At 39.0% G+C, this 26,886-nt stretch overlaps 1 protein-coding gene across 1 annotated transcript in view; it reads left to right on the forward strand.

Moving 5' to 3' along the window:
* Positions 1 to 5,326, forward strand: part of LOC138753347 (acetylcholinesterase collagenic tail peptide) — a 91,557-nt gene extending 86,231 nt beyond the window's left edge. The window contains exons 15-17 of the mRNA XM_069916240.1: positions 663 to 783; positions 2,811 to 2,913; positions 3,938 to 5,326. Of these exons, the coding sequence (XP_069772341.1) occupies positions 663 to 783; positions 2,811 to 2,913; positions 3,938 to 4,007 (294 nt within the window). The 3' untranslated portion in view covers positions 4,008 to 5,326. The remainder of the gene's footprint in view (positions 1 to 662; positions 784 to 2,810; positions 2,914 to 3,937) is intronic.
* Positions 5,327 to 26,886: the final 21,560 nt, after the last annotated feature.

The raw sequence follows: 26,886 nt of genomic DNA on the forward strand, positions 1-26,886 counted from the left end.
TTTGTTCCGAATACTGCAGGCTCTTTTAAATATTCCTCGACAAACTGTAATCTGGCCTTCCTGATTTTGTGGCTAACTAGTGGTTTGCATTCTGCTCATGAAGTCTTCTGCGGACACAGTAGTCATCGACACCTGCCTCCTGAAGAGTGTTTCTGGTCTGTCGGACAGGCGTTATGGAGATTTTTCATCATTATGATGCTAATTTTTCTGTCATCTGCAGTAGAGGTCTTCCTTGGCCTACCAGTCCCTTTGCGATTACTGAGCTCACCAGTATGCTATTTCTTCCTAATGATGTTCCAAACTGTGGATTTTGGTAATCCTAAGGTTTGGCCGATGTCGATTACTGTTTTTTCCTTCTTTTCAACCTCATTATGGCATCTTTTACTTTCATTGGCACAACTCTGGTCCTCAGTGTTGAAAATGGCAACAAATAACCTTGAATAAAATTTGGAAAGTGTGCTTTAATCATATGGGAATTGTTTGATTACAAATTTAAAACTGTGGAGTACAGGGGCAAATAAAGGATTAGCTCTAAATTTGTCAGTTTCTGTCAGCTGTAATATTAGACATGCTGTAATGACTATAAAATTTTGTAGCCAACTAAATCACAAGAAAAACTGAAGCATACAAGTATCCTAATTTGTGCATATCACTCCATATAGATCTCCCCTACCCAGCAAATACACCAACAGCCAACAGAATTCTGTGGAGATGGAATAGTTCAAGTGGAAAATGGAGAAGAATGTGATGATGGCAACAAGATTGTCACTGATAGCTGCATAAGTAAGTCAACCAACTTCAAATGTAATAAAAAGGTCTATTTCCTGGATCATTCATTTGACTTGAAAACTTGCCCATCAGGTTTTTTTTTTAAATACAGAATTTGTTAAAGGAAAATTCAAGCAGGAGAGCGAGGTTCCAGTCCTGGTCCATCTTTAGAGCTCAGGGTCCACCTTGAGGTAGACCTATTCTCTATCAAGACATGACCCTGGAGATCTGTTAGACAGAAAAGTCAACTGCTGGGCATAATCTGGTGGAAAAACTCAGCAGGTTGACCAGTGGCAATGAGTGAGAAAGAATGGTTGATAATTCAGGCTGGAACCCTTCATCAAGACTCATTGATTTTCTTCCCCCCCCCCCCCGATGATTTCTGTCAAATTGTTGCCAATGGGATGGGGGGGGTGGGAGTGATAAGTTAATGGCATTCACTCCTTTTGAACACTTTACACTTCACTTTGGAAGGACAAACCAAGGTAGGACATACACTGTAAATGATGGGGCATTGAGGTGTGCCGTAGAAGAGAGGAATACAAACACATAATTCCCTGAAAGTTGTGTCGCAAGTAGATAGGGTCGTAAATAGAGTTTTTAGCAAAATGGCCTTCATAAATCAGAGCACCAAGTATGGGAGTTGGAATGTTATGGTAAAGTTCTGTAAGACATCGATGAGGCCAAATTTTGAGTATTGTGTAGCGTTTTGAGTACTGTTCACCTAACTACAGGAAGGATATCAATGAGATTGAACAAGTGCAGAAGTAATTTACAAAAATGCTGCCAAGACAAAGAACCGAGTTACAGGGAAAGGTTGAACAGGTTTGTACTTTATTCCCTGGAGTGCAAAAGAATGAGGGGAGATTTGACAGAGGTGTACAAAATTATGATGGGTATAGATAAGTAAATGCAAGCAGTTTTTTTTCCCCCACTGAAGATAAGTGAAACAAAAACAAGAGGACATAGGATAAGGTGAAAGGGGAAAAAGTTTAATGGGAAGATGACAATAAAAGAATCCTGAAGAATGTAACATGTCTGGCTAGAGATTGATGGGGAGTGGGGGGTAAGAGTTATGAGATAATATGACAGCTTCATAAAACTCTGGTTATACCAAACTTGGAATATTGTGTTCCATTCTGGTCACCTCATTACGGAAGGATGTGGAAGCTGTGGAGATGGTACAGAGGAGTTTACCAGGATGGTCCCTGGATTGGAGAAGGTGTCTTTTGAGGCAAAGTTAACAGAGCTATAGCTTTTCTATTTGGTGCAAAGGGGTGACGTAGTAGAGGTCTACAAGCCTATGAGGCATAGATGCGATGGACAGCTAGCACCATTTTTTTCCCAAGGTGAGAGAAGCAAACACCAGAGGACATGAGGGAGATGTCAGGGATAATGTTTTTACACAGAGAGTAGTGGGTACCTGGAATGCATTGCTAGGGATGGTGGTGGACACTTGTACAATAAGGACATTTAAAAGACTCTTAAACAGGCACATGGATGCAAGAAAAATAGATGGTTATGGAAGTGAGGTAGGGAAGATTTAGTTCGTTGTCTAGGTTTATGTAGCTCAGCACAACATCGAGAGTCAAAGGGCCTGTATTGTGTTATAATGTTCTATCACTGGGGATTATATCAAGCTAAACATTGGGGAAGAATAGTGACAGTGAGATTTGAGTTCACAATCATTGGGGGACAAAGGCCTTGACAAAGCTGCTCCAAGATGGACGCATAGTGCCAAAATTCACAGCCTGGGTCATTCTCAGGCAACTGTCCTGGGAGACAACCATACCTCCTGTCATATCAGAAGCATGGTGAGGACATTTTTTAGATCTTGTGAATCATATAGTGGGTTCCTCATTTTCCTTTAAGTTGAATAATGTTGCACATGAAACAACACAATCTCGAAGCCATATCATTTTAATTACAACCCACTAGAAATATATTTAGTACTTTTCAGTTCTTTCTGGACTCTCCCACTACTGAAAACATCTACTCCACCCACCCTTTTCATTATTTGCATTTTCTGATAATTGTTGCAGACTGCAAACAAGCTTATTGTGGGGATGGATATTTGCAGAGCGGACTTGAAGAATGTGATGGCAAAGATTTTGGTTATTACACCTGCAAAAGCTACCTTCCTGGGTAAGTTTAGCTTACAGTCTCATGACGATCCCCATTAAAGCTATCACCCTGAAGCAATCATGAATCAAGTTCCTTAATGAGCTCTTAAATGGAGCATGTGTTTAATCTTTTTACCAAGAGGTTTCTTTTAATAACTCTTCATTGTATCTTTATTTCTTTTGTCAGAATTTGAAATTAGGAATATTTTCAATTTTGAGACCTGTTAACAGGCCTCTTTCATTAGCTCTCTATAAACACAATGAAAGGTCAACAGGCTGATACAAGTAAATGAAGAAGTGTAATTTAACTATTCCTCAGGTGAAGGTCACCATGAGATTTAGGACCAGTCAGCCCATTGAGTCTACTCCACCATTCGAATAATTGCTGATGTATTTTTCTGTTCAACTCCATTCTCCTGCCTTCTCCCCATGAACTTTGACATCCTTATTCATTAACCAACTGTCACCTCTGCTTTAAATATACCTAATGATGGTCTCCACTGCTGTATGTAGCAACAAATTGCACAGATTCTCCACTCTGGCTGAAGAAATTTCTCCTCATCTCTGTTTTAAAGGAACATCCTTTTATTCTGAGGCTGTACCCTTTGCTCCTGGACTCTCCCACTACTGAAAACATCTACTCCACTCCACCCACCCTTTTCATTATTTGCATAAGATCCCCCTCATACTTAAAAATTCCAGCAAATACAGGCCCAGAGACATCACACACTCCTCATTTGTTAACCCTAAGATCATTCTCAAAAAACCTCCTCTGGACCCTTTCCAACACAAACATACTTCCTTAGATATAGGGCCCAAAACTGCTCGCAATACCAGTCACAGGCAAAGGGCTATTCTTCCTTCACTTCCTCCTCAACTACAATTGGATCGAAAGTGCATTTTGAGTACCTCCTATAAATTTCATGCACTCCAGGATTTCTTTATCCTGCCCATGCATATTTAGCTATGGAAATCAGCGGAGTTGTCCAACTGAGATTATTTTGTGTGGACTACATTTTATACAATCCTTCTTTTGTTTGTTTTAGGTCTTATGGGGAATTGAAGTGCACTTCATATTGTTATATTGACTCCACGGGCTGTCGCTATTTCACATGAATAAAAACAACGGCCTGCTGAAATGCATTTCACTACAATATAGTACGTTCATCTGGTGCTTCACAGAACCAACAGGAGTGGGATGCACATCTCAACCTCCATTCAGTACAACCATAACCAGCAGCTGAAAGGCACTTAGATAGTCAGATTTATTTCAAGTGATTGTCTGGATGAGAATTAGGACCATTGCATTTTGTCTTAAAATCAACACAAAACCGAAGCTGCATAAAGGATGACGTTTGCTTTCTCCCAAGACTCAAGTATATACACACCGATACTGTATTCACTTTTTTGAGAATCATGTCTGAAGACTGTTTATATCAATTCACAATTCTCAGGCAGAAACATAAACAATGAGACATTGTTCTTCAAGAGACTGGTGTCAGTACTACCATACCTCAACTATTCACTGTTAAAGACTACTGTAGTTTTATATTTATGTTTACTCAAGGAGAAAACGGATTGAATCCTTGGATTGTGATAATACAATCAAATAATGAAAATGTCAAAAATTCAGTTACAAAACTGTGAAACGCAATTTACTGCATTTGCATGAAGATATGTACAATGGCTTACAGCAGCACTTTTCCACGCTTTGAATGCTGTAGATCAGCTATCACGCAATAAGGTCTGTATCCTTAAAGAGACCTGTCGAGTGCCAAATCTTGTTTAACATCTCAATGTCTCTGCTCACTAACACCTACTAATGCCATGATCTACCAGATTATCCTTATTGTTGACAACTCACAGCTGAATCTGAACTGTAACACATGGTACATCAAAGAGGTTGAATGGCTATATTAAACACTATATATACTTTACATCTGCCACTACTATAGAGAAGAACGTGTAGTGCTCAATTCTAAACATAATCAAAAAAGATGTTCATTTGAATGTGTTATTTATTCATCAAAATATTCCATAATAGAATTTAGTGTTGGCTACCATCTCCCTACATCTTGTATTTATATTCTCAAACAATGTTTGACGGGTTCAAGTGTTAGTTACAGGTGCAGAAAGGATGCTTCCTTCCTTCACTAGCATTACATTTAGGTGTCCTATATTAGAAAATAAATGCCTCATAATCTGAGCTGGACCCTACCCACTGAGGCAGTACATCAAGTCGATAAAATTAACGAGATGTAGAGGTCACAAGCAATAACTGGCAATAGATGGATAGAGATCTGCCACTTGAAATGTATAGAGAAAGAAGGACAAAGTTAAAGGATGCTGTTTCTTTTACAGAAAATATTGTTATATTTCATGTACCTTGCATGTCCAAAATACTGATCAATATTAATAAAAATATACTTAATTAAGTTGCTGCCTGGTTGCTGCTCATTCAATAGTTGAATGGAACACATGAAAGATTTCATTTTACACTATTGTGCAAATAAAATGTTCATTTTTGGATGAGTTTCCACTGCCTGCTGCACCTCGACAGGCAATTACTCTGAGAGGAAGATGAAATTTGGGGAGAGTGTCTTGTTGGCAGAGATCAAAAGATATGCCCTGGGAGGAGCTTGAGATAGAAAATTGCCTTACAGCACTGATTGGCAATGATGTTCTTAGGACTCTTTTACATATATTGGAATCTAACTCTTGTTCAGACAGCTGGTTGCAGTCAATAGAGAAGGAAATTAGGCCAGATCTCTTTTTCTCATTTGAATTTTTACCTTATGACACTATTTTAAATTAATCCCTTGGCTATACAAGAATGGATTCGTCTCTGGAATAGATCATTACTATTTGAACCACAGAAGACTTGGCAATGACTCATTAAGTGGTTGTACTGTGGAGGGTCGTGGCTGCCATGTGATTACACTGCCCATTACCTGGTCAGAAGACATAACCTGCCAATCAAGGTTTGGCCCCACCCCACCCATCAGTTCACACCTGACCATTGGCCCCCTTCATGTACCTTTGTTCTTGGTCTTAGAAGACTTGGCAATGACTCATTAAGTGGTTGTACTGTGGAGGGTCGTGGCTGCCATGTGATTACACTGCCCATTATCTGGTCAGAAGACATAACCTGCCAATCAAGGTTTGGCCCCACCCCACCCATCAGTTCACACCTGACCATTGGCCCCCTTCATGTACCTTTGTTCTTGGCCTTAGAAGACTTGGCAATGACTCATTAAGTGGTTGTACTGTGGAGGGTCGTGGCTGCCATGTGATTACACTGCCCATTACCTGGTCAGAAGACACATAACCTGCCAATCAAGGTTTGGCCCCACCCCACCCATCAGTTCACACCTGACCATTGGCCCACTTCATGTACCTTCGTACTTGGCCTTAGACCATTGGCCGTTGTAATTGATTAGACCAGTGGTTTTCACCAGAGGGAAGACAGGCAGCTTGGCAGACATTCACCACAGTCTCTCCTCCCACACCCCCCCCCCAGCAGAAGAAGGGTTAAAATCAAAAGGACAGCTGCTAGGAAAGACTGAAGCAAGCAATACATGGATACCATGTTTGGCATTGCGAATACTCTAACAGCCAAAATACGCCAGTATCTAGCAAGCAATCGAAATATAATGAGATGTTTTATGAACATGTCAGCCTATCAGGTTGTTTACGAATTCCAGTGCTTCTTCTCAAATCAGGTGGCTCCTTTGCAGCCTTGGGAACTGGTACAGTTCCTGGGTCTGTAGTGTGGGAAGGACTGACTTCTGGACCTGCTCCAGAATCACCAGCATGAGGCAGTGGAGCCTCAGCATAGCCATCTGAAAGTTTACTAGGGGGTCACAGGCTGGGGGTGGGTGAGCCCAATCTCTCAGGCTCACTCTGAGTAGGGGTGTGAGGAAGGGGCGAACCAGGTGAGGCCAGATCTCTTAGAGGTACAGAGTCAGTACTCCCATCTGGGAATTTAACATGAGTGTAGTTGGGGTTGGTATGCAGTAGCTGAACTGGTTGGACTAGGGGGTCTGTTTTACGCACCTGAGCATGGTTCTTCAGCAGCATGGTTCCAGGCTCAGATAAACAGGCTGGCCAATCTGATTTCCTAGGAAAGGCAAACATACATTCATGAGGTGTTATGACACCATTTTAAATTAATCTGGCAATAAAGTTCTTGATTTTACTTTTGTGTTTAGTACTTAACATGTAGGCTACAGATTTCTGATCAGTGACAAGAGTAAATTTTCTGCCGGCTAGAAAGTGTCCCCAGTAGCGAACAGCTTCAATAATAGCCTGGGCTTCTTTTTCAATGGCAGGATGTTTAAGATCAAGTGCGCGTAACATGCGGGAGAAGAATGCCACAGGTCTGCCCTTTTGATTAAGGGTTCCTGCCAAGGCACAATCTGAGGCATCAGTTTCCACTTGAAATGGGACATCCTCGTTAATGGATGAGAGTGCAGCTTTGGCAATATCAGCTTTAATTCTCTCGAAAGCCTTCAAGGCCATTGGAGAGAGAAGAAAAGGTTTAGTGTCAAACAGAAGGCGTGCCTTCATGGCGTAGTCCCGAACCCATTTGGAGTAGTAGGAAAAGAATTCCATACACCTTTTAAGGTCTTTTGCTGAGTTTGGGGGTGGAAACTTCTTAAAGGGGGCCATTCTTTCCGGGTCGGGGCAGATTTCACCTCTGCAGACAATGTAGCCCAGAATGGGTAGCTCTGTCGTGTTGAACACACATTTGCCCTCGTTAACTGTAAGGTTGAGTTCTTTTTATCTAGATAGGGAAACGTACCCTATAACCAACAATCTTATCCATTTCCCTCTGAAACACGAACACACCATTAGTAAACTCAAAAACTAGTATAACCCCCCATCAATCTCAATAGCCGTATAGGGCCGTTTCCTTTTCTTAATGGAGATTTGGTGATAAGCTGCTTTGAGGTTGATAGTGGAATACATTTTGTATTGCGCTATCTGATTAATCATTTCATTGATGCGTGGCAGGGGTAGGCATCCAGGTTCATGTAACGGCTGATTGTCTGGCTGTAATTAATAGCCAGTCGTCTCTTAGTGTGATTTTTCATGACTACCACTTGGGCCCGCCATGGACTCTTACTAGGTTCAATTACTCCCTCTTTAAGCAGTCTCTGGGTCTCCGCTTTGATAAATTCATGATCCTCTTTGCTGTAAGAACGGCTCAGTGGCAATTGGCTGACACTCAGGGGATAAATCACTGAAAAGGGAAGGAGCTTTGATCTTCAATGCAGACATACCACAGTAACTAGTGCAGGGGTTGGTAAGTGTGGGTAGTGGCCCACTGAAATTTAACACTACACTGTTCATCTGAGATTGAATATCTAACCCCAGTAACACAGGGGCGCAGAGCTCCGGCATAATAAAGAGCCACACATCAGCAAGGCAATGTCCCTGCAAATTTAAAGTAACTTTACACTTGTCCCGTACAGTTTTTGTAAGTTCACTATAAGCCATCGATATATTTCTGTTCGCTGGATATCTCCGCAAATTTAAGGTTCTGGCAACTTTCTTGTGGATGTAGCTGTCAGCACTCCCTGAGTCTATTAGACAATCAAGTCTCACCATTCACCTCCCCCTTCATAGTCAACTATTCCAGTCCGCAACATCCCCCAAGCTTTCCAGTCAATTGAGCTATCACATGGGATCTCACCTCGCTGTCACTTAAGTCGATTCAGCCTGCTCATCTGAAGATTCCCCCTTTTCACTGTTGTCTTCCATTCCTGCAGCTCCAGGACATATTTTCTTGATGCTTCTCTTCTTCTTATCAGTGGGAGTACTTTTCACCTTACACACTTTAGCGAAGTGGCTGAGTTTCCCACAATAGCTGCAGGTAGCAAATCAAGCCGGGCACTTCTGTCTGGGATGCCAGTTCTTATCACAGGAGTAGCATTTTTCAGGAGTTCGCACTTTTCTTTCCTTCGGGGTTCCAGCACTCCTGAATGTTTCCTTTTCGGTTTCTAGCATTTCATTGGACCACATGGCACTTCTCAGTGTTTTGGGTGGAGTGACTGCCCGGTCATAGGTTAAAGGCTCTGTCTCCAGCAGCCTCTGTCGAATGTAACTGGAGTCAATCCCGTTGACAGAAACATCCAGCTTCAAGGCATTGCGGTGTTGTTGCACATTGACTGCCCTGACATCACATTCATTTGCCAGTGAGTCGAGAGCCAGTGCATAGGCAGCATCACTTTCCCCGGGTTTCTGGCGTCTAGTCAGCAACTGGTGTCGAGCAAGCACCACGTTCCGTGGCCCTGCATAGTAAGCAGTCAGACGTCCCCGGGCTATAGCCAGAGTGGTAGCTCCTTGTGTTACAGTGAAAGGGACCTCACCCAGCAGAGAGTTCAGGTGGTCCCACTGTATCACCTCATTAACAATGTTGTTTCGAGGCATGTAGTAATCGATACAAGCAATCCAGTGATTGAAAATTTCTCTGGCCCTTGGGGCAGACTGGTCGATTATCAGCCACTCTGGCTTGAGCGCTGCATCCATTTCTGCTCATAAAATTGAAGTGCCAGTTGATGAAGTAGACGAAGACGATGTGGTCAAACAATAATCATGGCTTTTATTAGCAGAAACTCATGGTACAATAATGAAAGACAATAGATGCATACAGAGTTATACCCAAGGGGAATGTCCTTAACAGTAGAGATAATGCACAGCCAATGTTAGTAGAGCAAGGCTCGCCAGAAGGGAGACAGGCAGCTTTGCAGACATTCACCACATTCAACCTTTCTCTTTCTACTCGTATACCATTTAAAGTATTCCCTATGCCATAGGTACTCTGTGATTAGTAAGGGATTCCTTATGGTGTATGTGGGTGGAAAGAAAAAGGTTGAGAACCACTGGACTAGACCTTGCTAGCACTGAGCCATTAAATACATGTAAATTACCTGGGCTGGACAACCCCACCCCCAGCCTTCCAGAGGTATAAAGGGTGCCACATGTTCTTGGTACTCTCTCTTTGCCATCTTTAAGGAGCCATCCTGCTTCACTCAAGGCTGAGTACTGTGGAACGGTGCTGGAGAATTGTTTGGTGAGGTATGCACTATTATAAGGTTGGGAGCATTTTAATAATGTCCCTAGTAGCATAGGGCCATGCCGACACTGAGTCAAGGTGTGGTGGGTATCATATTGTTTTCCCTTCATTGTATGTACCTAGATTTTCCCATGTGCATTCTGTAAATAAAATTGTTTATTGCTAGACTGCGTTAAGAGTCCTTGCTTTTGAGACCCATCAAATCTGTTTTCTCACTCAACAAATGGCATCGTGAGCAGCTTCTCAAAGATCTTGGCTGAACGCAAACACAGGGAGGGATGTTCTAGAACAGGGGAAAGAAAGCCAGTGCAGGCACAGAAGATAGGATTCCTGGGTGGACCTATGAGAGGGAGGGATATGGGAGCTTGGCCAGCATTTTTTTAGTATATGCAACATTCTGATGACATTGGCCACACTTTCCAGAACCAAATCACTTAAAGCACTTGAACAGAGATGAGATCAGAGGTTGTTACGGATACACTGTGGTTTTGAAGTAAGGCAGGATGTTTTGCAAAAATGAAACTAAAACTGTGTGATGTCACATTACATGATGTCAGAGAACTATATACTGAAGGCAGAGAGACATTTTGAATCAGAAGACAAAAGAAACTTGACATCCTGGAAAGACAGGATTGAGGCAGTAATATCTAGAAAGAGAGGGAGATGCTGTTCTGCATTGTATTATCCTTATCATAGGAGATAAACAACATATATGGTTTTTAAAATCAGTAAGACCACTTCCAACTGCTTTTTTTAAGAAAAGCGAGGCAGCCTCATTTGTGCCCAGAAGATCACCACTCCTGTTTAAGAAATAACTCATCATGAATATCAGAGTTCCGCAACCCTAAAAGATTGGGGAAAACTTGTGAAAACACTCACGAAGAATATCTCTCTGATAGACAGCTCATCAAGAGACTTGTGTGTTTACAGAAATCTGAAGATATAATGTGCTTTATAATTACTTCTGAACGCTGTTTGATGGCAGTCTCTTCAATCTGAGGCGCCTGCAAGCTCACACCAAGACACAAGAGCAACTTGTCCGTGAACTACTCTTTGCAGATGATGCCGCTTTAGTTGCCCATTCAGAGCCAGCTCTTCAGCGCTTGACGTCCTGTTTTGCGGAAACTGCCAAAATGTTTGGCCTGGAAGTCAGCCTGAAGAAAACTGAGGTCCTCCATCAGCCAGCTCCCCACTATGACTACCAGCCCCCCGCCCCCCCACATCTCCATCAGGCACACAAAACTCAAAACGGTCAACCAGTTTACCTATCTCGGCTGCACCATTTCATCAGATGCAAGGATCGATAACGAGATAGACAACAGACTCGCCAAGGCAAATAGCACCTTTGGAAGACTACACAAAAGAGTCTGGAAAAACAACCAACTGAAAAACCTCACAAAGATAAGCGTATACAGAGCCATTGTCATACCCACACTCCTGTTCGGCTCCGAATCATGGGTCCTCTACTGGCATCACCTACGACTCCTAGAACGCTTCCACCAGCGTTGTCTCCGCTACATCCTCAACATTCATTGGAGCGACTTCATCCCTAACATCGAAGTACTCGAGATGGCAGAGGCCGACAGCATCGAATCCACGCTGTTGAAGATCCAACTGCGCTGGGTAGGTCACGTCTCCAGAATGGAGGACCATCGCCTTCCCAAGATCATGTTATATGGCGAGCTCTCCACTGGCCATCGTGTCAGAGGTGCACCAAAGAAGAGGTACAAGGACTGCCTAAAGAAATCTCTTGGGTGCCTGCCACATTGATTACCGTCAGTGGGCTGATATCGCCTCAAACTGTGCATCTTGGCACCTCACAGTTCGCCGGGCAGCAACCTCCTTTGAAGAAGACTGCAGAGCCCACCTCACTGACAAAAGACAAAGGAGAAAAAACCCAACACCCAACCCCAACCAACAAATTTTCCACTGCAACCGCTGCAACGTGTCTGCCTGTCCCGCATCGGACTTGTCAGCCACAAACGAGCCTGCAGCTGACGTGGACATTTACCCCTCCATAAATCTTCGTCCGCGAAGCCAAGCCAAAGAAGGATAATTACTTCTGAACCACAATTTAAAAAGATGCTGAAGTTCAACAAGAAGTTTGAAACTGGACTTTAAAATTGACTTTTCAGACTCAAGTTTAAACTGAAATAGTTCGAGACTTTAACACACACCCACACACATTACATTTGCACATCAGAGTTAAGTTTAGAGAGAAGTTAAAATGTTATGCTATTAATAGTTTAATAAAAACTATTATTTTGAATTTACCATTGTCTGGTGAATTTTCCATTGCTGTTTCTTTGTTAGTACTAATAAGGTTTTTTAGTTCGTAACAGCTGTGTTAAAACAAAATAAAAATGAAACTGAATTGTCAACCTGGAATCAACTTGGGCACAAGGTTTAGACATGGCTAAGTTTCATTTATCTCTGTTAACCTGACAAGTCCCCCACTCATATAAGACATGATATCTAAATTAGGATAGCTATCTACAGACTGGTTAAGCAATAATGCAGTCATCCTCATGGAATCATACTTTACAAGCAGTTTGACAAACTCTTCCTTGGGTACATCCTTACACATTTTATTCTGCTTCTGAATGTACAGTATATAAAACATTTAATGTTCCCAATCAGAGATGAACTGCTTGGTAGGAAAAGGAAGATATAGCTATCTTGCTCAGAAACAAGCCCTTTGGCCCATCTAGTCCATCCATTCCCATTGACCTTCTCTCGAACTATAGCCCTCCCATCCATGCACCTATCCAAATTTCTCTTAAATGTTAAAATAGAACCCACATCCACCACCTCTGCTGGCAGCTTGTTCTACACTCTCACTATCCTTTAAGTGAAAGGGTTCCCTTAATGTTCCCCTTCAATATTTCACCCTTAACCCATGTCCTCTGATTCTTGCCTTACTAAACGACAGTGGAAAAAATCCTGCTTTCATTTACCCTATCTAAAAACCTCATTATTCAGTAAACTTCTAGCAAATCTCCCTACAATGGGTATAAAATCCTAACGCATTCAAACTTTCCCAATAACTCAGCTCCTCAAGTCCCAGCAACATCCTTGTAAATTTTCTCTGCACTCTATCCCTGCAGGACACCACTGGTAATGGGTCTCTGGCCAGAAATAATATCCTCCACCTCTATTCTCTGTCTTCTATAGGCAAGTCAATGATTACTTCACTGTAGATCCAATGCAATTGTATCTGCATCTTCTGGATCAGTGTGTGAATGTCCTTATCCACAGAAAGTTATTTAGTAGGAAAGGAAGAATATTAGGATGGGGATGAAGGGTTATAAAACCCACCCATCAGGTCTGATAACAGAACCAAAGAATCAAATCCTGATGCTGGACTTTAATCCACTCACATTGCTGATCAAAAGGAATTGTGAAGCTGAAATTATCTTAAAGCGAACAACTGATGAACAGAAATGGCCACACCCAACACATGGCAGCTCTGGCTACAGGACTGCTTAGTTGCTATTTTCCATCTTATCTGTTACACACATTGGGTCACTTATCCCAGGAAGGTACTGTACACTCCAAGGTCCTCTTTTGGAGAGCAACTTTATGTACCATACCACAGAGGACACAAAGCACTCATTACCACCCAATAGCAGAAATGTTACTGGAAAATCCCAATGTTGTTTTGGTAAATTATGTGATTACAAGAGTACAGCAGCTAACTCTAACTTCATGGTGCCCAATTGTCTGATCTACTATTCAACGAGATTGGGGGTGATCTCTTTCTAAACTCCATTTTCATATAACCTAACTATTTTACATTTCATGCAGCTTCCACTGCCTGTTCGGGCAGAGGTTTCACTTCAGTTTGTCTTAGTGGTGCTTCCTGGCCTCACTTCTGGATGACTAAACTTTAATTTAAAGGTTATCCTCCTCTTTCTCTGGGATCTCTTACCTAAGGTCCTAATTAGGCTTCTCCCTGATGATCACATTTTCTTTGAACATGTGCATCTCTACTACTCGGCAGCTGACGGAACAAATGGTGAATTAAATTATAATTGGTAAGATAGATGTCAGGAAATCAGCTCATTCCCAGCTGCTCTGTTTAATGTCTATGGATTCACCTGGATTGTTGCTTGCATATGCAAGAAAACAGGCAATTACTTTCAACTTAACTACAGTCTCAGTGCAATAATGCATCAAGAGTCATTCCAGTTATTAAAATACAGTGTTTGTTTAAAAGTGCCGTGTAGAACCCTAAGAGTAAATATTCCACAGGACAACAGAGTACAATTTCTGTTAAAAAAGGAAAGTCTGCAGATGCGGAGATTGTAATGCAATTCACCAAAATGCTGGAGAAACTCAACATTTATAGGAAATAAAGGGTAAGCAACGTTTCAGCCTGAACCCTTTGTCAATGTATGAGCATAAAGTAGGCAGGTGCCTGAATAGAAAGGTGTACGGAGGAAGGGGGGGGAGGGGGCGAGGGGAGAGGAGGAGTATAGGAGGTTAGGTGAAGAAAGCTGAGGAGATAGGGGGAGGGCTGGCTCTCTGAATGGAAAGGAAAGGGAAGGGGAGCTGGAAGAAAGGAGGAAGAGGGAGAGGAAAAGAGAGAATCTCGGGGGAGGGGTTTAAACAGAAAATGGAGGAGACTATGTTATTACCATCTGGTTGGAGATTACTCGGATGTTGAGATTTTAATCTGTGAGGTTTTAATAACGTTTTAATATATCCAAAGCCAATTACTAAAATTGAAAATAATTAAAATTAAAACCTATTTTTAAATAAAGGAGATACCATATATTTCACCATACAAGTTTACTCCCATTTTTCAGCCTAATTTTAATGGTTTATGGTATATCTGGCGTATAAATCAATCCCCATTTTTCGGGCTGTCCAGGACTCCCAGGAACAACCCTTTTCTTTTTTTAAAAACACCCCAATTGCAAGTAATAAAGCTGTAAATTAAGTATGAAAAAAAAACCTTGGCCTACCAGGCAGGAGCGGCGACAGTCCACGGAGTGGGAATGCCAAAATTGTGTTCCTGGCGGGAGCAGGAATCTTGGCCTACTAGGCAGGAGCAGTGACAGCAATCTCAGGGTCCCAGGTAGGAGTGGTTACGGTGGTGCCAGTGGTGGGCCAGTGCTTCCAGCATCGACTTATATACCAAATTGACATGAATTTGTTTTTTGGTGAACTTAATGCCTCATAAGTATATCCAGTGTATAATCAAATCCCCCCCCCCCCCCCCCCCAATTTGTGAGAATTTTTTTTAGGATTTCATGACTTGACATTTACCAAAATATATGATAGTTAAAAACTTTGAACGAACAAACTATCAAACCAAAATAAATTTAAAATAAATATTATTTCCGTTTTCTTCCTTATCTGGAGGTCTATAAGCCTCAGCAGAGGGGTTTCAAGTTATACTCCTGCTTGCATCTGATAGAGGATAAAATTATGATTATCCATCCAAATCATGGAGAACCTCAACAATCTTGACTCTACGTCAGGGTCCCCCATACTTTGAAGACAATCAACCCTTTCAAAGGAACACTTGATTCCTCATTGACCCCAGGTTTGGAATCCCTCCCGATGATATTCTTTGTATGTGGGGGGGTGTGGGGTGGCAGCACATGTAGGGGGGGTTGGGGGGGGGGGACCTCACCCCACCAAGCTAATGCCACCACCCCCAACATAGAAAGAACATACACCTCTTTCTTCTCTGTTCTGTCCACCCTCCCTCATCCTCCCATTCGTTCTCAACTTACTAAAAGGCTGAAGCCAAATACAACATGGCAGACACCAAGGCCAGCTCTCGTGAGAGGTTGGCTACCCCTGATGAGGGCACTATTTTCCATAGATATGCTCCTGCTTTCAACTGCAAATGTTCAATCGATCCTTCACCCCCAGTGTTTATTAACTCCCTTTCAACCCCCAAGCATTTATTGACCCCTTGGATAGTCCCATAGACCTCCAGGAGTTACCACTGACCACTTTGGAGACCCCTGCTCCATCTGTATGCAACAGTAATTCTTATTGATAAGTGTATTGCCTTTTTCAATCAGCAAGGCATCCTTCTGCATTTGGCAAAGTACCTACAAATGTCTGAACTTTACATTAAAAAATATTCTAAAAATTTGGCTTCCCCTCTAACACCATCAACTACTTACCTGCATCTCCACCATTTCCTGCACATCTGCCCTGGGCCCCTCTGCCCCTAGAAGCAACAAAAACAGGATTCCTCTTGCCCTCACCTAACCCCCCCCCACCCCCACTTCCAGCATATTATCCTGTGTAATTTCCGTCAAATAAAACATGATCCCACCACCAGACACATCTTCCTCTCTCCGCCTTTCGTAGTGAGCACTCCCTCCTTGACTTCCTCATCCATTTACCCCTTCCCACTAATCGCCCCCTTGGCAGCTTCACCTTTGATCACAGGAAATGACACACTTTCGCCCATACCTGCACCCTCACCACCATTCATTGGCCTCAAACAGTCCTTCCAAGTTAGGCAACACTTCACCTGTGATCTGTTGGAGTTTTCTACTGAATCTGGTGCTCCCATTGTGGCCTTCTCTACATTGGAGAGACTGGATGCAGACTGGGAGATTGCTATGGAGCACCTTTGTTCTGTCTACATCAATGCCGGGGATCTCCCAGTGGGCAATCATTTCAATTCTGCGCCCCACTCCCATGCTGGTATGTCTGACAAGGGTCTCAAATCACCAAATCAAGGCTGCCTGGAAATTGGAGGAGCAGCACATCGAATTCTTGGGTTTTTGTTACCACTTCCCATTATCCTCTCTTTTCCATCCCTCTGTCTCCTTTCCTCCAGCTCTCCACTGCCTTCCTTCTCCATTCACAGAGTTATCATCCCTCTCTTCCTCTTCCACCTCTTGCCTGTGGGGTCCTCCCCCTCCCCCATTTTATTCAGGTGCCTGCCTATATTTTGCTCATATCTTAATGAAGGGATCAGGCCAAAAACATTTGTTATGTATCTTTATCTTTGCCATATAAAGTACACTGTTTGACCTGCTGAATTTCTCCAGCATTGTGTTTTTACTTCAATCACAACCTGCAGACTTGTGTATTTTACTCTGAACATCATATAACTGAATTCTGGCAGGACCTTGAAACTGCCAAATTCAGTTGGCAGGATTCACTTTCTTACGTTGGCAGTGGTTATATTTTGGGCCTTAGCCATTCACTTTGATTTCAAGAGAATACAATTATCTCAAGGTTTTCTTGAAGTTAATTTAGTTTTGGATTTGGTCAGGGGAATACATGTTCATAATATAAATATTTTTCCAATAATGAAGTACATTTAATTGAATCTCACAACTAGAAATTTCTCATAGTGCCAATAAAATTGCTCAGCTAATTAACAAAAAGATCCATTAGGATTGCATCCTGAAGGTTGTTCAACAGGATTAAAAATGCCTTATTTAACGGCTTAGGAGATGAGCAAATTAATCTGACATGCTAATAAAAATAACAGTTTAAGGCTCATCTATCATGCAATGGACACTGAAATTAAATTTCCTAGTCTCCTGATACGTGACAAAGAGTTAAATTTCCATAAAGTACCTCCATCTCTTTGACAGGTTACAATTCCATTTGTTGGAGACTGGAGCTGCCTTGTGCTGTCAAACAATGCAATTTGCTCAAACAAATTGAAAAATACAAAGACACATTTAAAGATCATGAACTTGTTTAATTCCTTTTATGATCTCAAGACATCCAAAAATATTTTAGATCCAATAATGCGTATTTAAAATTAAAGACATCATTTTAAATCAGCCATAATATTCATCATTGTTTCAGAAACACCAATAATCTCTATTCATTTGAAAGCTTCTTCAAATTTCATTATAGGATTTGAATGTGGACATTATCTGCAAACGAGTTAACCGAGACACACTTGATGTAAATCAGTATTATATTTCCATTGCAATTAATACTGGTTGAGACAGTACAGCAGGACAATGTTAAATTCACTACATATTGATGGGGTGTGGCCATGCAGAGGATCTGAGCAGACGTGTTTTGAAAGAGTTCTCCATAAAAAGTATTAAAAAGATGGGTTGAAAGCTCAAAAAGCAGAATTTCATTGTCAAAAAAGAATAAAACTAGTATTAAATGACCAAAGCAACCAAAAACAAAAACTGAAGAAGCAACAGCTCAGCCAGGAACATCGAGTGAAAGCTTGATGAGGAGCAGCACAGGAGGAGCCTTGCGACCCACTGAACCCAGCAGAGCTGGTGGTATGGGGGTCAGCTCAAAATATAGTCACCATCCTGAAAAAGATGGAAACTCTGTTCACTCGTTTTCCGAGCGTTGAATCAGCGATAAGAGACATATCAGAAACAATATCGGACATTTTAAAAATTATGGTCAAACAAAGAAAAGAATTTGATGAGGTAAAAAGACAACAGCAATCCAAAAACTTAAAATTAAAATATTAAATTATTTACCCAATGATGCTGAGGGTTGATGTCTCAGAAGGTAATCGAGGAATTTTCAAGAATATAGAAGTGGAAGAGTTTTTATGAAAGTTGTGAAGAGATTTGAGCTGCCAGATAAGAAGATCAAAAGGCCATTTTGGAATGGGACTAATTGAAGGATGTATTTTTTTCTATTTTGTAGTAGTGAGCCATCTTGTTTTTGCTGCTGAAAGAAAAATCATTGTTATATTCATGGAGAGCTCTGGGAAGAAAGGAAGGTGGTGAGGAAAGTGGCAGGGTGGGGACCCAATTTAAGGGGGAAAATGGCAATGGGAGAGGAGCAGTTTTAAAAGATTGTGCTAAAGGGAAGGGTTCTTCTTTGGAAGATTCTGCAGGATTTCTTCACGGGCTTCTGGGTTCTATTGTTTCCATCACCGTCAGAGCTAAGGATGTTTGTGTGTTTCTTAAAGTATTATTTTTTAAAATTGAAAAAAAATTGTCATACAATATTTGTTTGAAAAATAGTATAGATAAAACACTAAAGTTTGTTAGTCTTAATATTAATGGGCTAAATGGAATGGTGAAAAGGAAAAGGGTCTTGGCATACCTAAAGAAATTAAAAGTAGATTTAATCTTTATGCAGGAAATGCATCTTACCAAACCAGAACATGATAAATTTAAAAGAATATGGGTAGAACAAATAATATAGTCTTCCTTTGGTTCAAAGGCAAGAGGAGTAGAGAGAAAAGATAAAACTACACAACTAGACACTCCCTTTACAAGAGAAGAAATTGAAAAGTTTCTGGATACCCTCCAGGCTAATAAATCACCGGGGGTGGGGGGGAGAGGGGGTGGGCATGGATTCCCACCTCAGTTTTACAGACAATTTAAAGAATTATTAATTCTCCCTGTTAATGCATGTTCTGGATCAATCAGTTGAAACACAGACCCTCCTGGAATCATTCTCAACCATAATTATTAGTGTTACCAAAAAAAAGGGCACATTAAAAACTTTGTCATGTAGACTAATCTCGCTGTTAAATGCTGATTACGAGATACTAGCAAAAGCATTGGCTAATAGATTAGGACAATATCTACCAAAATTGATACACAGAGACCAGGTAGGATTTTTTTAAAGGAAAACATTCCTCAAATAGTCTAGGAAGATTATTTAATATAATACACATAGCAAAATTCGTATTACAGTCTCCCTGGTCATTGGGGGAAAAAAAAACATTTGACCGTTTGGAATGATCCTTTCTATTTAAAGTATTGGAAAAAATTGGCATAGGCAGAACATTTATAAACTGGATAAAAGCTTTATATCATAAACCACAATGTAAAATTATAACTAATAATCAGATGTCAGCGATGTTGCCCTTGAATAGATTGAGTAGATAGGGATGCCCCTGTCCCCAGTGCTTTTTATTTTAGTGATTGAACCAGTGACGGAGATAATAAGAAGGGAGCCGAATATAAAAGGCTTCAAAGTCAGGAAAGAAGAACACAAAATCCGTCTATTTGCCAATGGTGTACTATTGCACCAATTGGACCTACTAAATCTTTGAAAAAATTTAAAAGGAACATGAGAAAAAATATGGAAGAATATCAGGCTACAAAATAAATACGTCCAAAAGTAAGATGATGCCATTGACACATTTTGAATATGGAAGAAACCAAAAAGGAAGTAAATTTAAATGGAAGATGGATGGAATAAAATATCTTGGAATAGCAACTGACAACAATTTACAAAATCTGTATAATCTAAAGTATGACCTGCAGAAATGGAGAGACTTACCGATTACTCTAGTGAGAAGTGTTAAATGCATCAAAATGAAAGTAATGCCAAGACTGCAGTATTTTTTCCAATCCCTAATTATACAATGATGTAAACATTTCTTTAAATTATTAAACCATCATATTAAACAATTTCTATAAAGTACAAGAATCGCACTGGAAAATCTGGAATGGGACTATGAGCTGGGAGGACTTAGACTTCCAGATTTTTTTAAAAAAAAATGGAGAGGGGAAAGCAAAGGATTTTATCCATAAATAGAGCATCAAATCTTTAGAAAAAAGATAATCCCATTCTAATACATATGATCAGAACGTGGCAAGAAATTAATGAATGTATAGGAAAAAAAAGTAGGGCTTTCAATAAAAGCAGCATTACCTAAAAATGTGTTATTGCCTATTAACATAGGCAATAGAATAGAAAATTCATATTATGACAAAGGCCCAAGATATATTAAAGATTGATATACCGAAGGAACTCGTGTCCTTCGAACAACTAAAACATAAATACAGAGAGCCCAATGGGGCCTTCTTTTGTTTTCTCTAGCTGAGATCATTCGAAAGAGAAAGATGGGACAAACATTGACCCCACCTGAAATTAGTGAAGAGGAACAAACAGTCTGGATGAAGAATACACCTAAATTTATAATAAAAATGTACTATGCTCTCCAGAGCAAAAATGCAAAACCAGGGTTACAGAGATCAAGAGAAAAATTGGGGTTGGATTTGGGTGTGGTGATTTCAGAAAGAAGCTGGTCAGATTGGTGTAAAGACAACATGATGTCAATTATAAATGCAGGGATTATTTAAATTTAATTTTTAACACCAATTATATCTTACCTCATATAAGTTACACTGATCAAAAGCAGAAAAATCAAAGGTGTGTTTCAGATGTGGGATTGAGACAGGAACTTTTCTACATGCTACATGGTCATGCGAGGGGAGGCCATTTTGGCAAGACAAGTTTAACCAGGATAACAGGCGTGGCCTTCATGGGTAGCCTAGAGCTTTATCTACTAGGTAATTTTATGGAAATAAACAACAATTTAAATAAAAATCAAATCTTATTTATAAAACTACCACCGGCAGTAGCGAAAAAAAAATGTATTGTGATCACTCACAAGTCTCACACCCCTCTACTTATAGCACAATGGACTATGGAAATGAACAGCTTTATACCTATGGAAAAAAATCAAATATAATTTAAAGAGTAAATATGACAGTTTTGTAAAGATCTGGCAGCCATACCTGGACCATATAGGGTCCCAAATACAGTAATAATAAAAAGGATTATAAATATTACAATTATACATATCCTAACATGATTTCCCCAGTTGTGTTCTATATATTAAAAAGAAATGTAAACTGTGACATTGTGCGGATATGTATGCATGGAAAGGGGAGGGTGGGAGGGAGGGACTATTTTGTTTTTGTTGATTTTAAGAAAAAGTTTAATCAAAAATAAAATCTTAAAATTATTTTTTACTACATATCCCATTTGCATCAGTTGTTTGTAAATTTCCAAGCTGAAGGAGGCAATTTCCTAATATTTTTGCAACAGACTATTTAACTATTTCATCATGCTTTCTGTCTGTGAAAAGATTACATGCACTTCTGGAGTGAAATAAGATAGATGGGCGTAGGCCACAGCTTTATTAATGGATATGAAAGTGAGAGGCAGAATCCAAAACTTAAAATTGAATAACTCACTTTAGGTATGTCCCTTCTTTTGCCTCTTATGACCACTCAATTTGTTTCCTATGACCTGCTTGGCTATGATCAAGGCATCAAGCCCTGCTGGCGTACTGAAAATCTGTGCCACCAACTAGCGGGAGAGTTACCAGACATTTTCAACTTCTTATTGCTGCAGTCAAAGGTTCCCACCTGCTTCAAAAGGGCATCGATCATCCCGGTACCCAAGAAGAGCAGAGTAAGCTGCCTCAATGACTATCCGCCAATAGCACCAACTTCTACTGTGATGAAATGCTTTGTGAGACTGATCATAGCCAGAATTAACACATAATCTGGACCCACTACAATTCACCTATCATCACGACCGCTCCTCAACAGATGCAGTATTTCTGGCTCACCTCAAAAACAGCAATTCATATATACGGCTGCTCTTCATCGACTACAGCTTGGCCTTCTAATACCTCAGAACTCTTCAAGGAGCTACAAACTCTGGGCCTCTGTACCCCACTCTGCAACTGGATCCTTGAATTCTCATCGGAAGATCACAGTCAGCACAAATTGGAAAAAAAAGTCTCCTGCTCACTGATTATCAGATACTATCAAATAAACAGTCAATTTAAATGGCCACTCAATGGGATGAAATATTTAGGAATTAAAATAAATAATAATATGCATGATTTATATAAATTATGTCCCCTGGTGAGGAAAATCGAAGAGTATTTAAACAGATAGATTGTTCTGCTGGTTATGTTAGTTGATAGAGTCAACTATATTAAATGAATGTGTTGCCGAGTCTTTAATATCTCTTCCAATCACTGCCCATATCATTGCCCCAGAGATTTTTCTCGGGAACAGTAAGGTGACAAGTCTCCATCGAGAAATTAACATGGGATTATGCACTGGAACTGACTGACATGGAAACTGGAGCCAAGAAAGTAAAACAGGGAAAAGAAACAAAAGAAGGGAAACTTTTAGATATTTCTGAATTTACAAAACCCTCAAGTGCATGGAGAATCGAATGGACAAGAGTGGCAAATTGAGCAAAGACCTTGTGAAGAAAATATCTCATCAATTTGACTCAATGAAAGAAACCTTTGACATTTTTCAGAATGCTTTGGATAAAGAGGTCCGAAACTGAAGTTTTAAAACCCACATTGCCCAATTTAGAGTGGATTTGGAGAAAACATTGTTAGTCATCATCAGATTAACGTAGTCAAGATTCTGCAATCAAATAATTTAGTTGAGAGCTCCAAAAATACAAAAAGAAAATGATTGATCTCAAAGGCAGATCACGTAGAAATAATTTGCATTTAATTTTCTTCCCAGAAGGTTTGGAGGACACTGACCCTGTTAAATTCTTTGGTAAAATTGTTTTAGTAACATTTCCTGAATTCTTTGAACAACCACCTTTAATTGACAAAGCCCACAGAATCTTTTGTTTGAAAACTGACCCAAGATCTTGTCATGTGACAAGATCAACTAGAGACTTGATCCTTCAAGAGATCAGAAGAAAGGGGGAAATTAACATTTGAAGGAATCAAATTTTGCTTATTGCAAGACTTTTCCAGAGAAGTATTGGATGAAAGATGTATATATCTTGATCTAATGTCTAACCTTTATGAACTGAAGCTCAGACCTTCACTTCATTTTCCAGTACATTTGCGAGTTTCTCCTCCTTATCTCTTGATAAGGTTGGAAATTATTGGAAGAATACAAATCTTCAAACAATTGAACAGTAAGATTTAAATCTGGTAGTTCCATACATCTTGAAGAATCATCAGTATTAAACAATCTGTAATCTTCAATGGGTTATTAAGTTTGATTGACCTATCATTTATCTGAGCTGTATTTTATAATGTTCTAGAAACAGAGTTATTTAGCTAGTTACAATGAGGAATAGGCTTTGTTGGCTCGTAAAATACTGAACACAAGATGGTTCCTCTTGTTAAAATCCTACATTGTTTTCCTGTGAGAACCATACACTAGTAGATATAGCATTTCTAAATCATTTTTTGGCTTCAATGCCCTTATTTCAATATAAACAAGTATTTTCCACAATTTTAAAAACTTTTATTAGCTTCTTCCTTCTTTATTTTTGAGTTTAATGTCAGGATCTCAGATCTTTACAGTTTTAAATTTTATAAACCTCTCTTTATAAGAGCTTCATTTTGTCTTTTAGTTATACACTGATTAATCCCTTTCTGATGAATGCAAAATGACTCCTTCTAACAAGCCTTCTTTGTTTAAATGCAAACACCTCATGTGATCAAAACACAACATTTATTTTTAAAATTCTGATTTTATTTCCCATACCTTATTACAAGTCTATCTTCTCATTTTTTTTTGTCTTACACTTCTCTTATCAGTATATTTCTTTCTAAGGTATAGCAGCTTTTCATTATTTACTATGATTAGATTTTGTTTGGTATCCTTATGGTGAATTGATTGGCTTTCTTGTTTGTACATTTGTACGGTTTGGCTTTCCTTTTCTCACTTTAAAGTTATGGTCTTAGATTCGTATAGTTTTAAGTTTTAAAACCTTTCTTTTGTGAGAGCTTTATTATGTCTTTTAGAAAGCCTCAGTGAATTCCTTTTTGGTGAAGATAAAATGGCTTCCTTTTTTCTAATCTTAATTTGTTTAAACATTAACACCTCATGTATTTTAGATACAACATTTATAAATTCCTTTTTTGGCATTATTCCCTGCAGTCTGCCATGTTTATATTGATTTGATTGGCTTGTGTTTTGGTTTGAATTCATGGTTTTAGTTTTGTACATCTTTTTGTTTTGTTCTTTCTTGTTAGACTGTTAGAATAACATGGTTTAACCTTTCCTGAATGAATATAAATTGATTGTTATTTGATATTAAAAAGTTTTTTTTTTCTGTTTAAGTATGAGCACTCATGTTATTAAGACAACGTTTATAACTTTCTTTTGGTTTTATATTACATTATATTACACTGTCCTTATGTTACATAATAATAGTTTTGTGGATGAACTTTTTCTGGTTAAATATCAGTACTCTTTTTACTTCTAATTCTGTTTAAACCTGGAAGATGAATTACATATTAATTTCAACAATTATAATTACTTCATTGTTTTCTCTTTCTGTACTAAATGTATATCTTTAGTTCTGTATAGTTTCAAGTTTGAATTTCATTTTTTTATGATTGAAAATTTTATAATCTTTGTTCTGAACAGTTTTAATTAGTTGGTAGATGCTATGGACTTGTGCTTTCTGATTGATAGGCACTTCGATTTAAAATTACTTATTTCAGTTAATATCATTGAGTGTTTATGTTTTTATATGGACACTATGTACCTACTAAATAAAATACTCTATCTTTTATTCTCATGGTACATGATATAAATTCCTGGCTATAAATTGAGGCTTGCTATTTAATTAGCATGCTATCTGGCTGAGTAGTTGCAGTTAGTTTTCAGGGGGTGGAGGTGGGGCTTTTAAATTATTTCTTTTTAAACTGGTCAATCTTGAAGGTTCTTTTTATTATATGTTGAATTCTTTTTGATGGAACATGAGCACATCTCCCCCTGTGATATGGGTTTTTTCCTGCGCAAACAACTATGTAAATTATTTAATTTCAATCTATATAAAAATAATATTTCATTATGGAGGTTAATACACTTAACATAGTCTCTTGGAACCTAAATGGTTTAAATTCTCATATTAAAAGGAGGACACTTCAAAAAAAAAGTTAAGATCACATCATTGTTGTGTGGGAGATCAAGACAGATTTTTCAAATTCTGGTGTGGTTCTCACCATCAATAGCTAAAGTCAGAGGGGTGTCTATTTTTATAGAATCCAAAGTTTCTTTTATGCACTTTAATACCATCACAGTTTCTATTGGAAGATTCTTAATTGTGACAGGTTTATTGGGTTGTCAAAAAATGGTTTGAGTTTCTTTTCATGCACCAAATGTAGATAGAGCTGAATTTTTTTAAAACCTTATTTTCTTCATTGCCAGATCTAAATTAATATAAATTCATTATAGGTGGTGATTTTAACTGCTCTCTTAACCCTTTGATTGATAGATCATCAACTAACCCAATGTTATCTACTAAAGCTGCAACTTGTATTAATTCATTTTTTCCAGAGTTTGGTACAGTTGACATTTGAAGTCACATACCATAAGGATAGGTATTACATTTTTTTTCAAATTTTTACAATAAGTACTCTCAAATTGACTATTTTCTGATTGACAATCATTTGGCCCTTTTTGTTACAAATTGTGAATACGATTCAATTGTAATATCAGATCATGCACATTGGAAATGTCAATGCATCTTCCTGACAGCATGCAAAATTCTTCCCAATGGAGATTCAATGTTACATTATTATGAGATCCTGCTTTTATTAAAGAACAAATTTCACATTTTTTTGAAATAAATATTACCAAGGGAACGTTGAGTTTGATTATATGGGATACGATGAAATCCTTTATTAGAAAACAAATAATTTCTTATTCTGCAGGATAAAGAAAGAAGACTAAAATGGAAATTACTCAGGTTACAAATAGAATTAAAGAAATAGATAAGGTTTTTTGATTACACCTAATGTTGACCTGTATAAAGAAAGGGTATATTTACAGATACAACATGATTTACTTATAACTTATCCATCTAAAATGAAATTTCTTTCATCCACATATACATGGGGACGGATCAGGTAAATTGTTAGCTGGACAACTTGGAGCAGCTACAGTTAAAGGCAAATGTTGAAGATATGTAAAATGGATTATACAGAAATTTTGAATTATGAGGAGATAAATAAAGCCTTTCTGGAATTTTAATCTAACTTAATTTTAATCCAAATAATACTACTTCTATTATTTTTTTAAACAAACATTGCATATTCCTAAGATTTGTGATTTGAATCTATCACAGATGCATATTAATAAAGAGATTATAAAGGCAACACTTTTGCTTCAGGTAATGCTCTTGGATCTGGTGGGTATACAGTTGAGTTTTTCAAAACATTTA

Source organism: Narcine bancroftii, chromosome 1, assembly GCF_036971445.1.
Source record: "Narcine bancroftii isolate sNarBan1 chromosome 1, sNarBan1.hap1, whole genome shotgun sequence".
In the NCBI taxonomy this organism is placed as follows: domain Eukaryota; kingdom Metazoa; phylum Chordata; class Chondrichthyes; order Torpediniformes; family Narcinidae; genus Narcine; species Narcine bancroftii.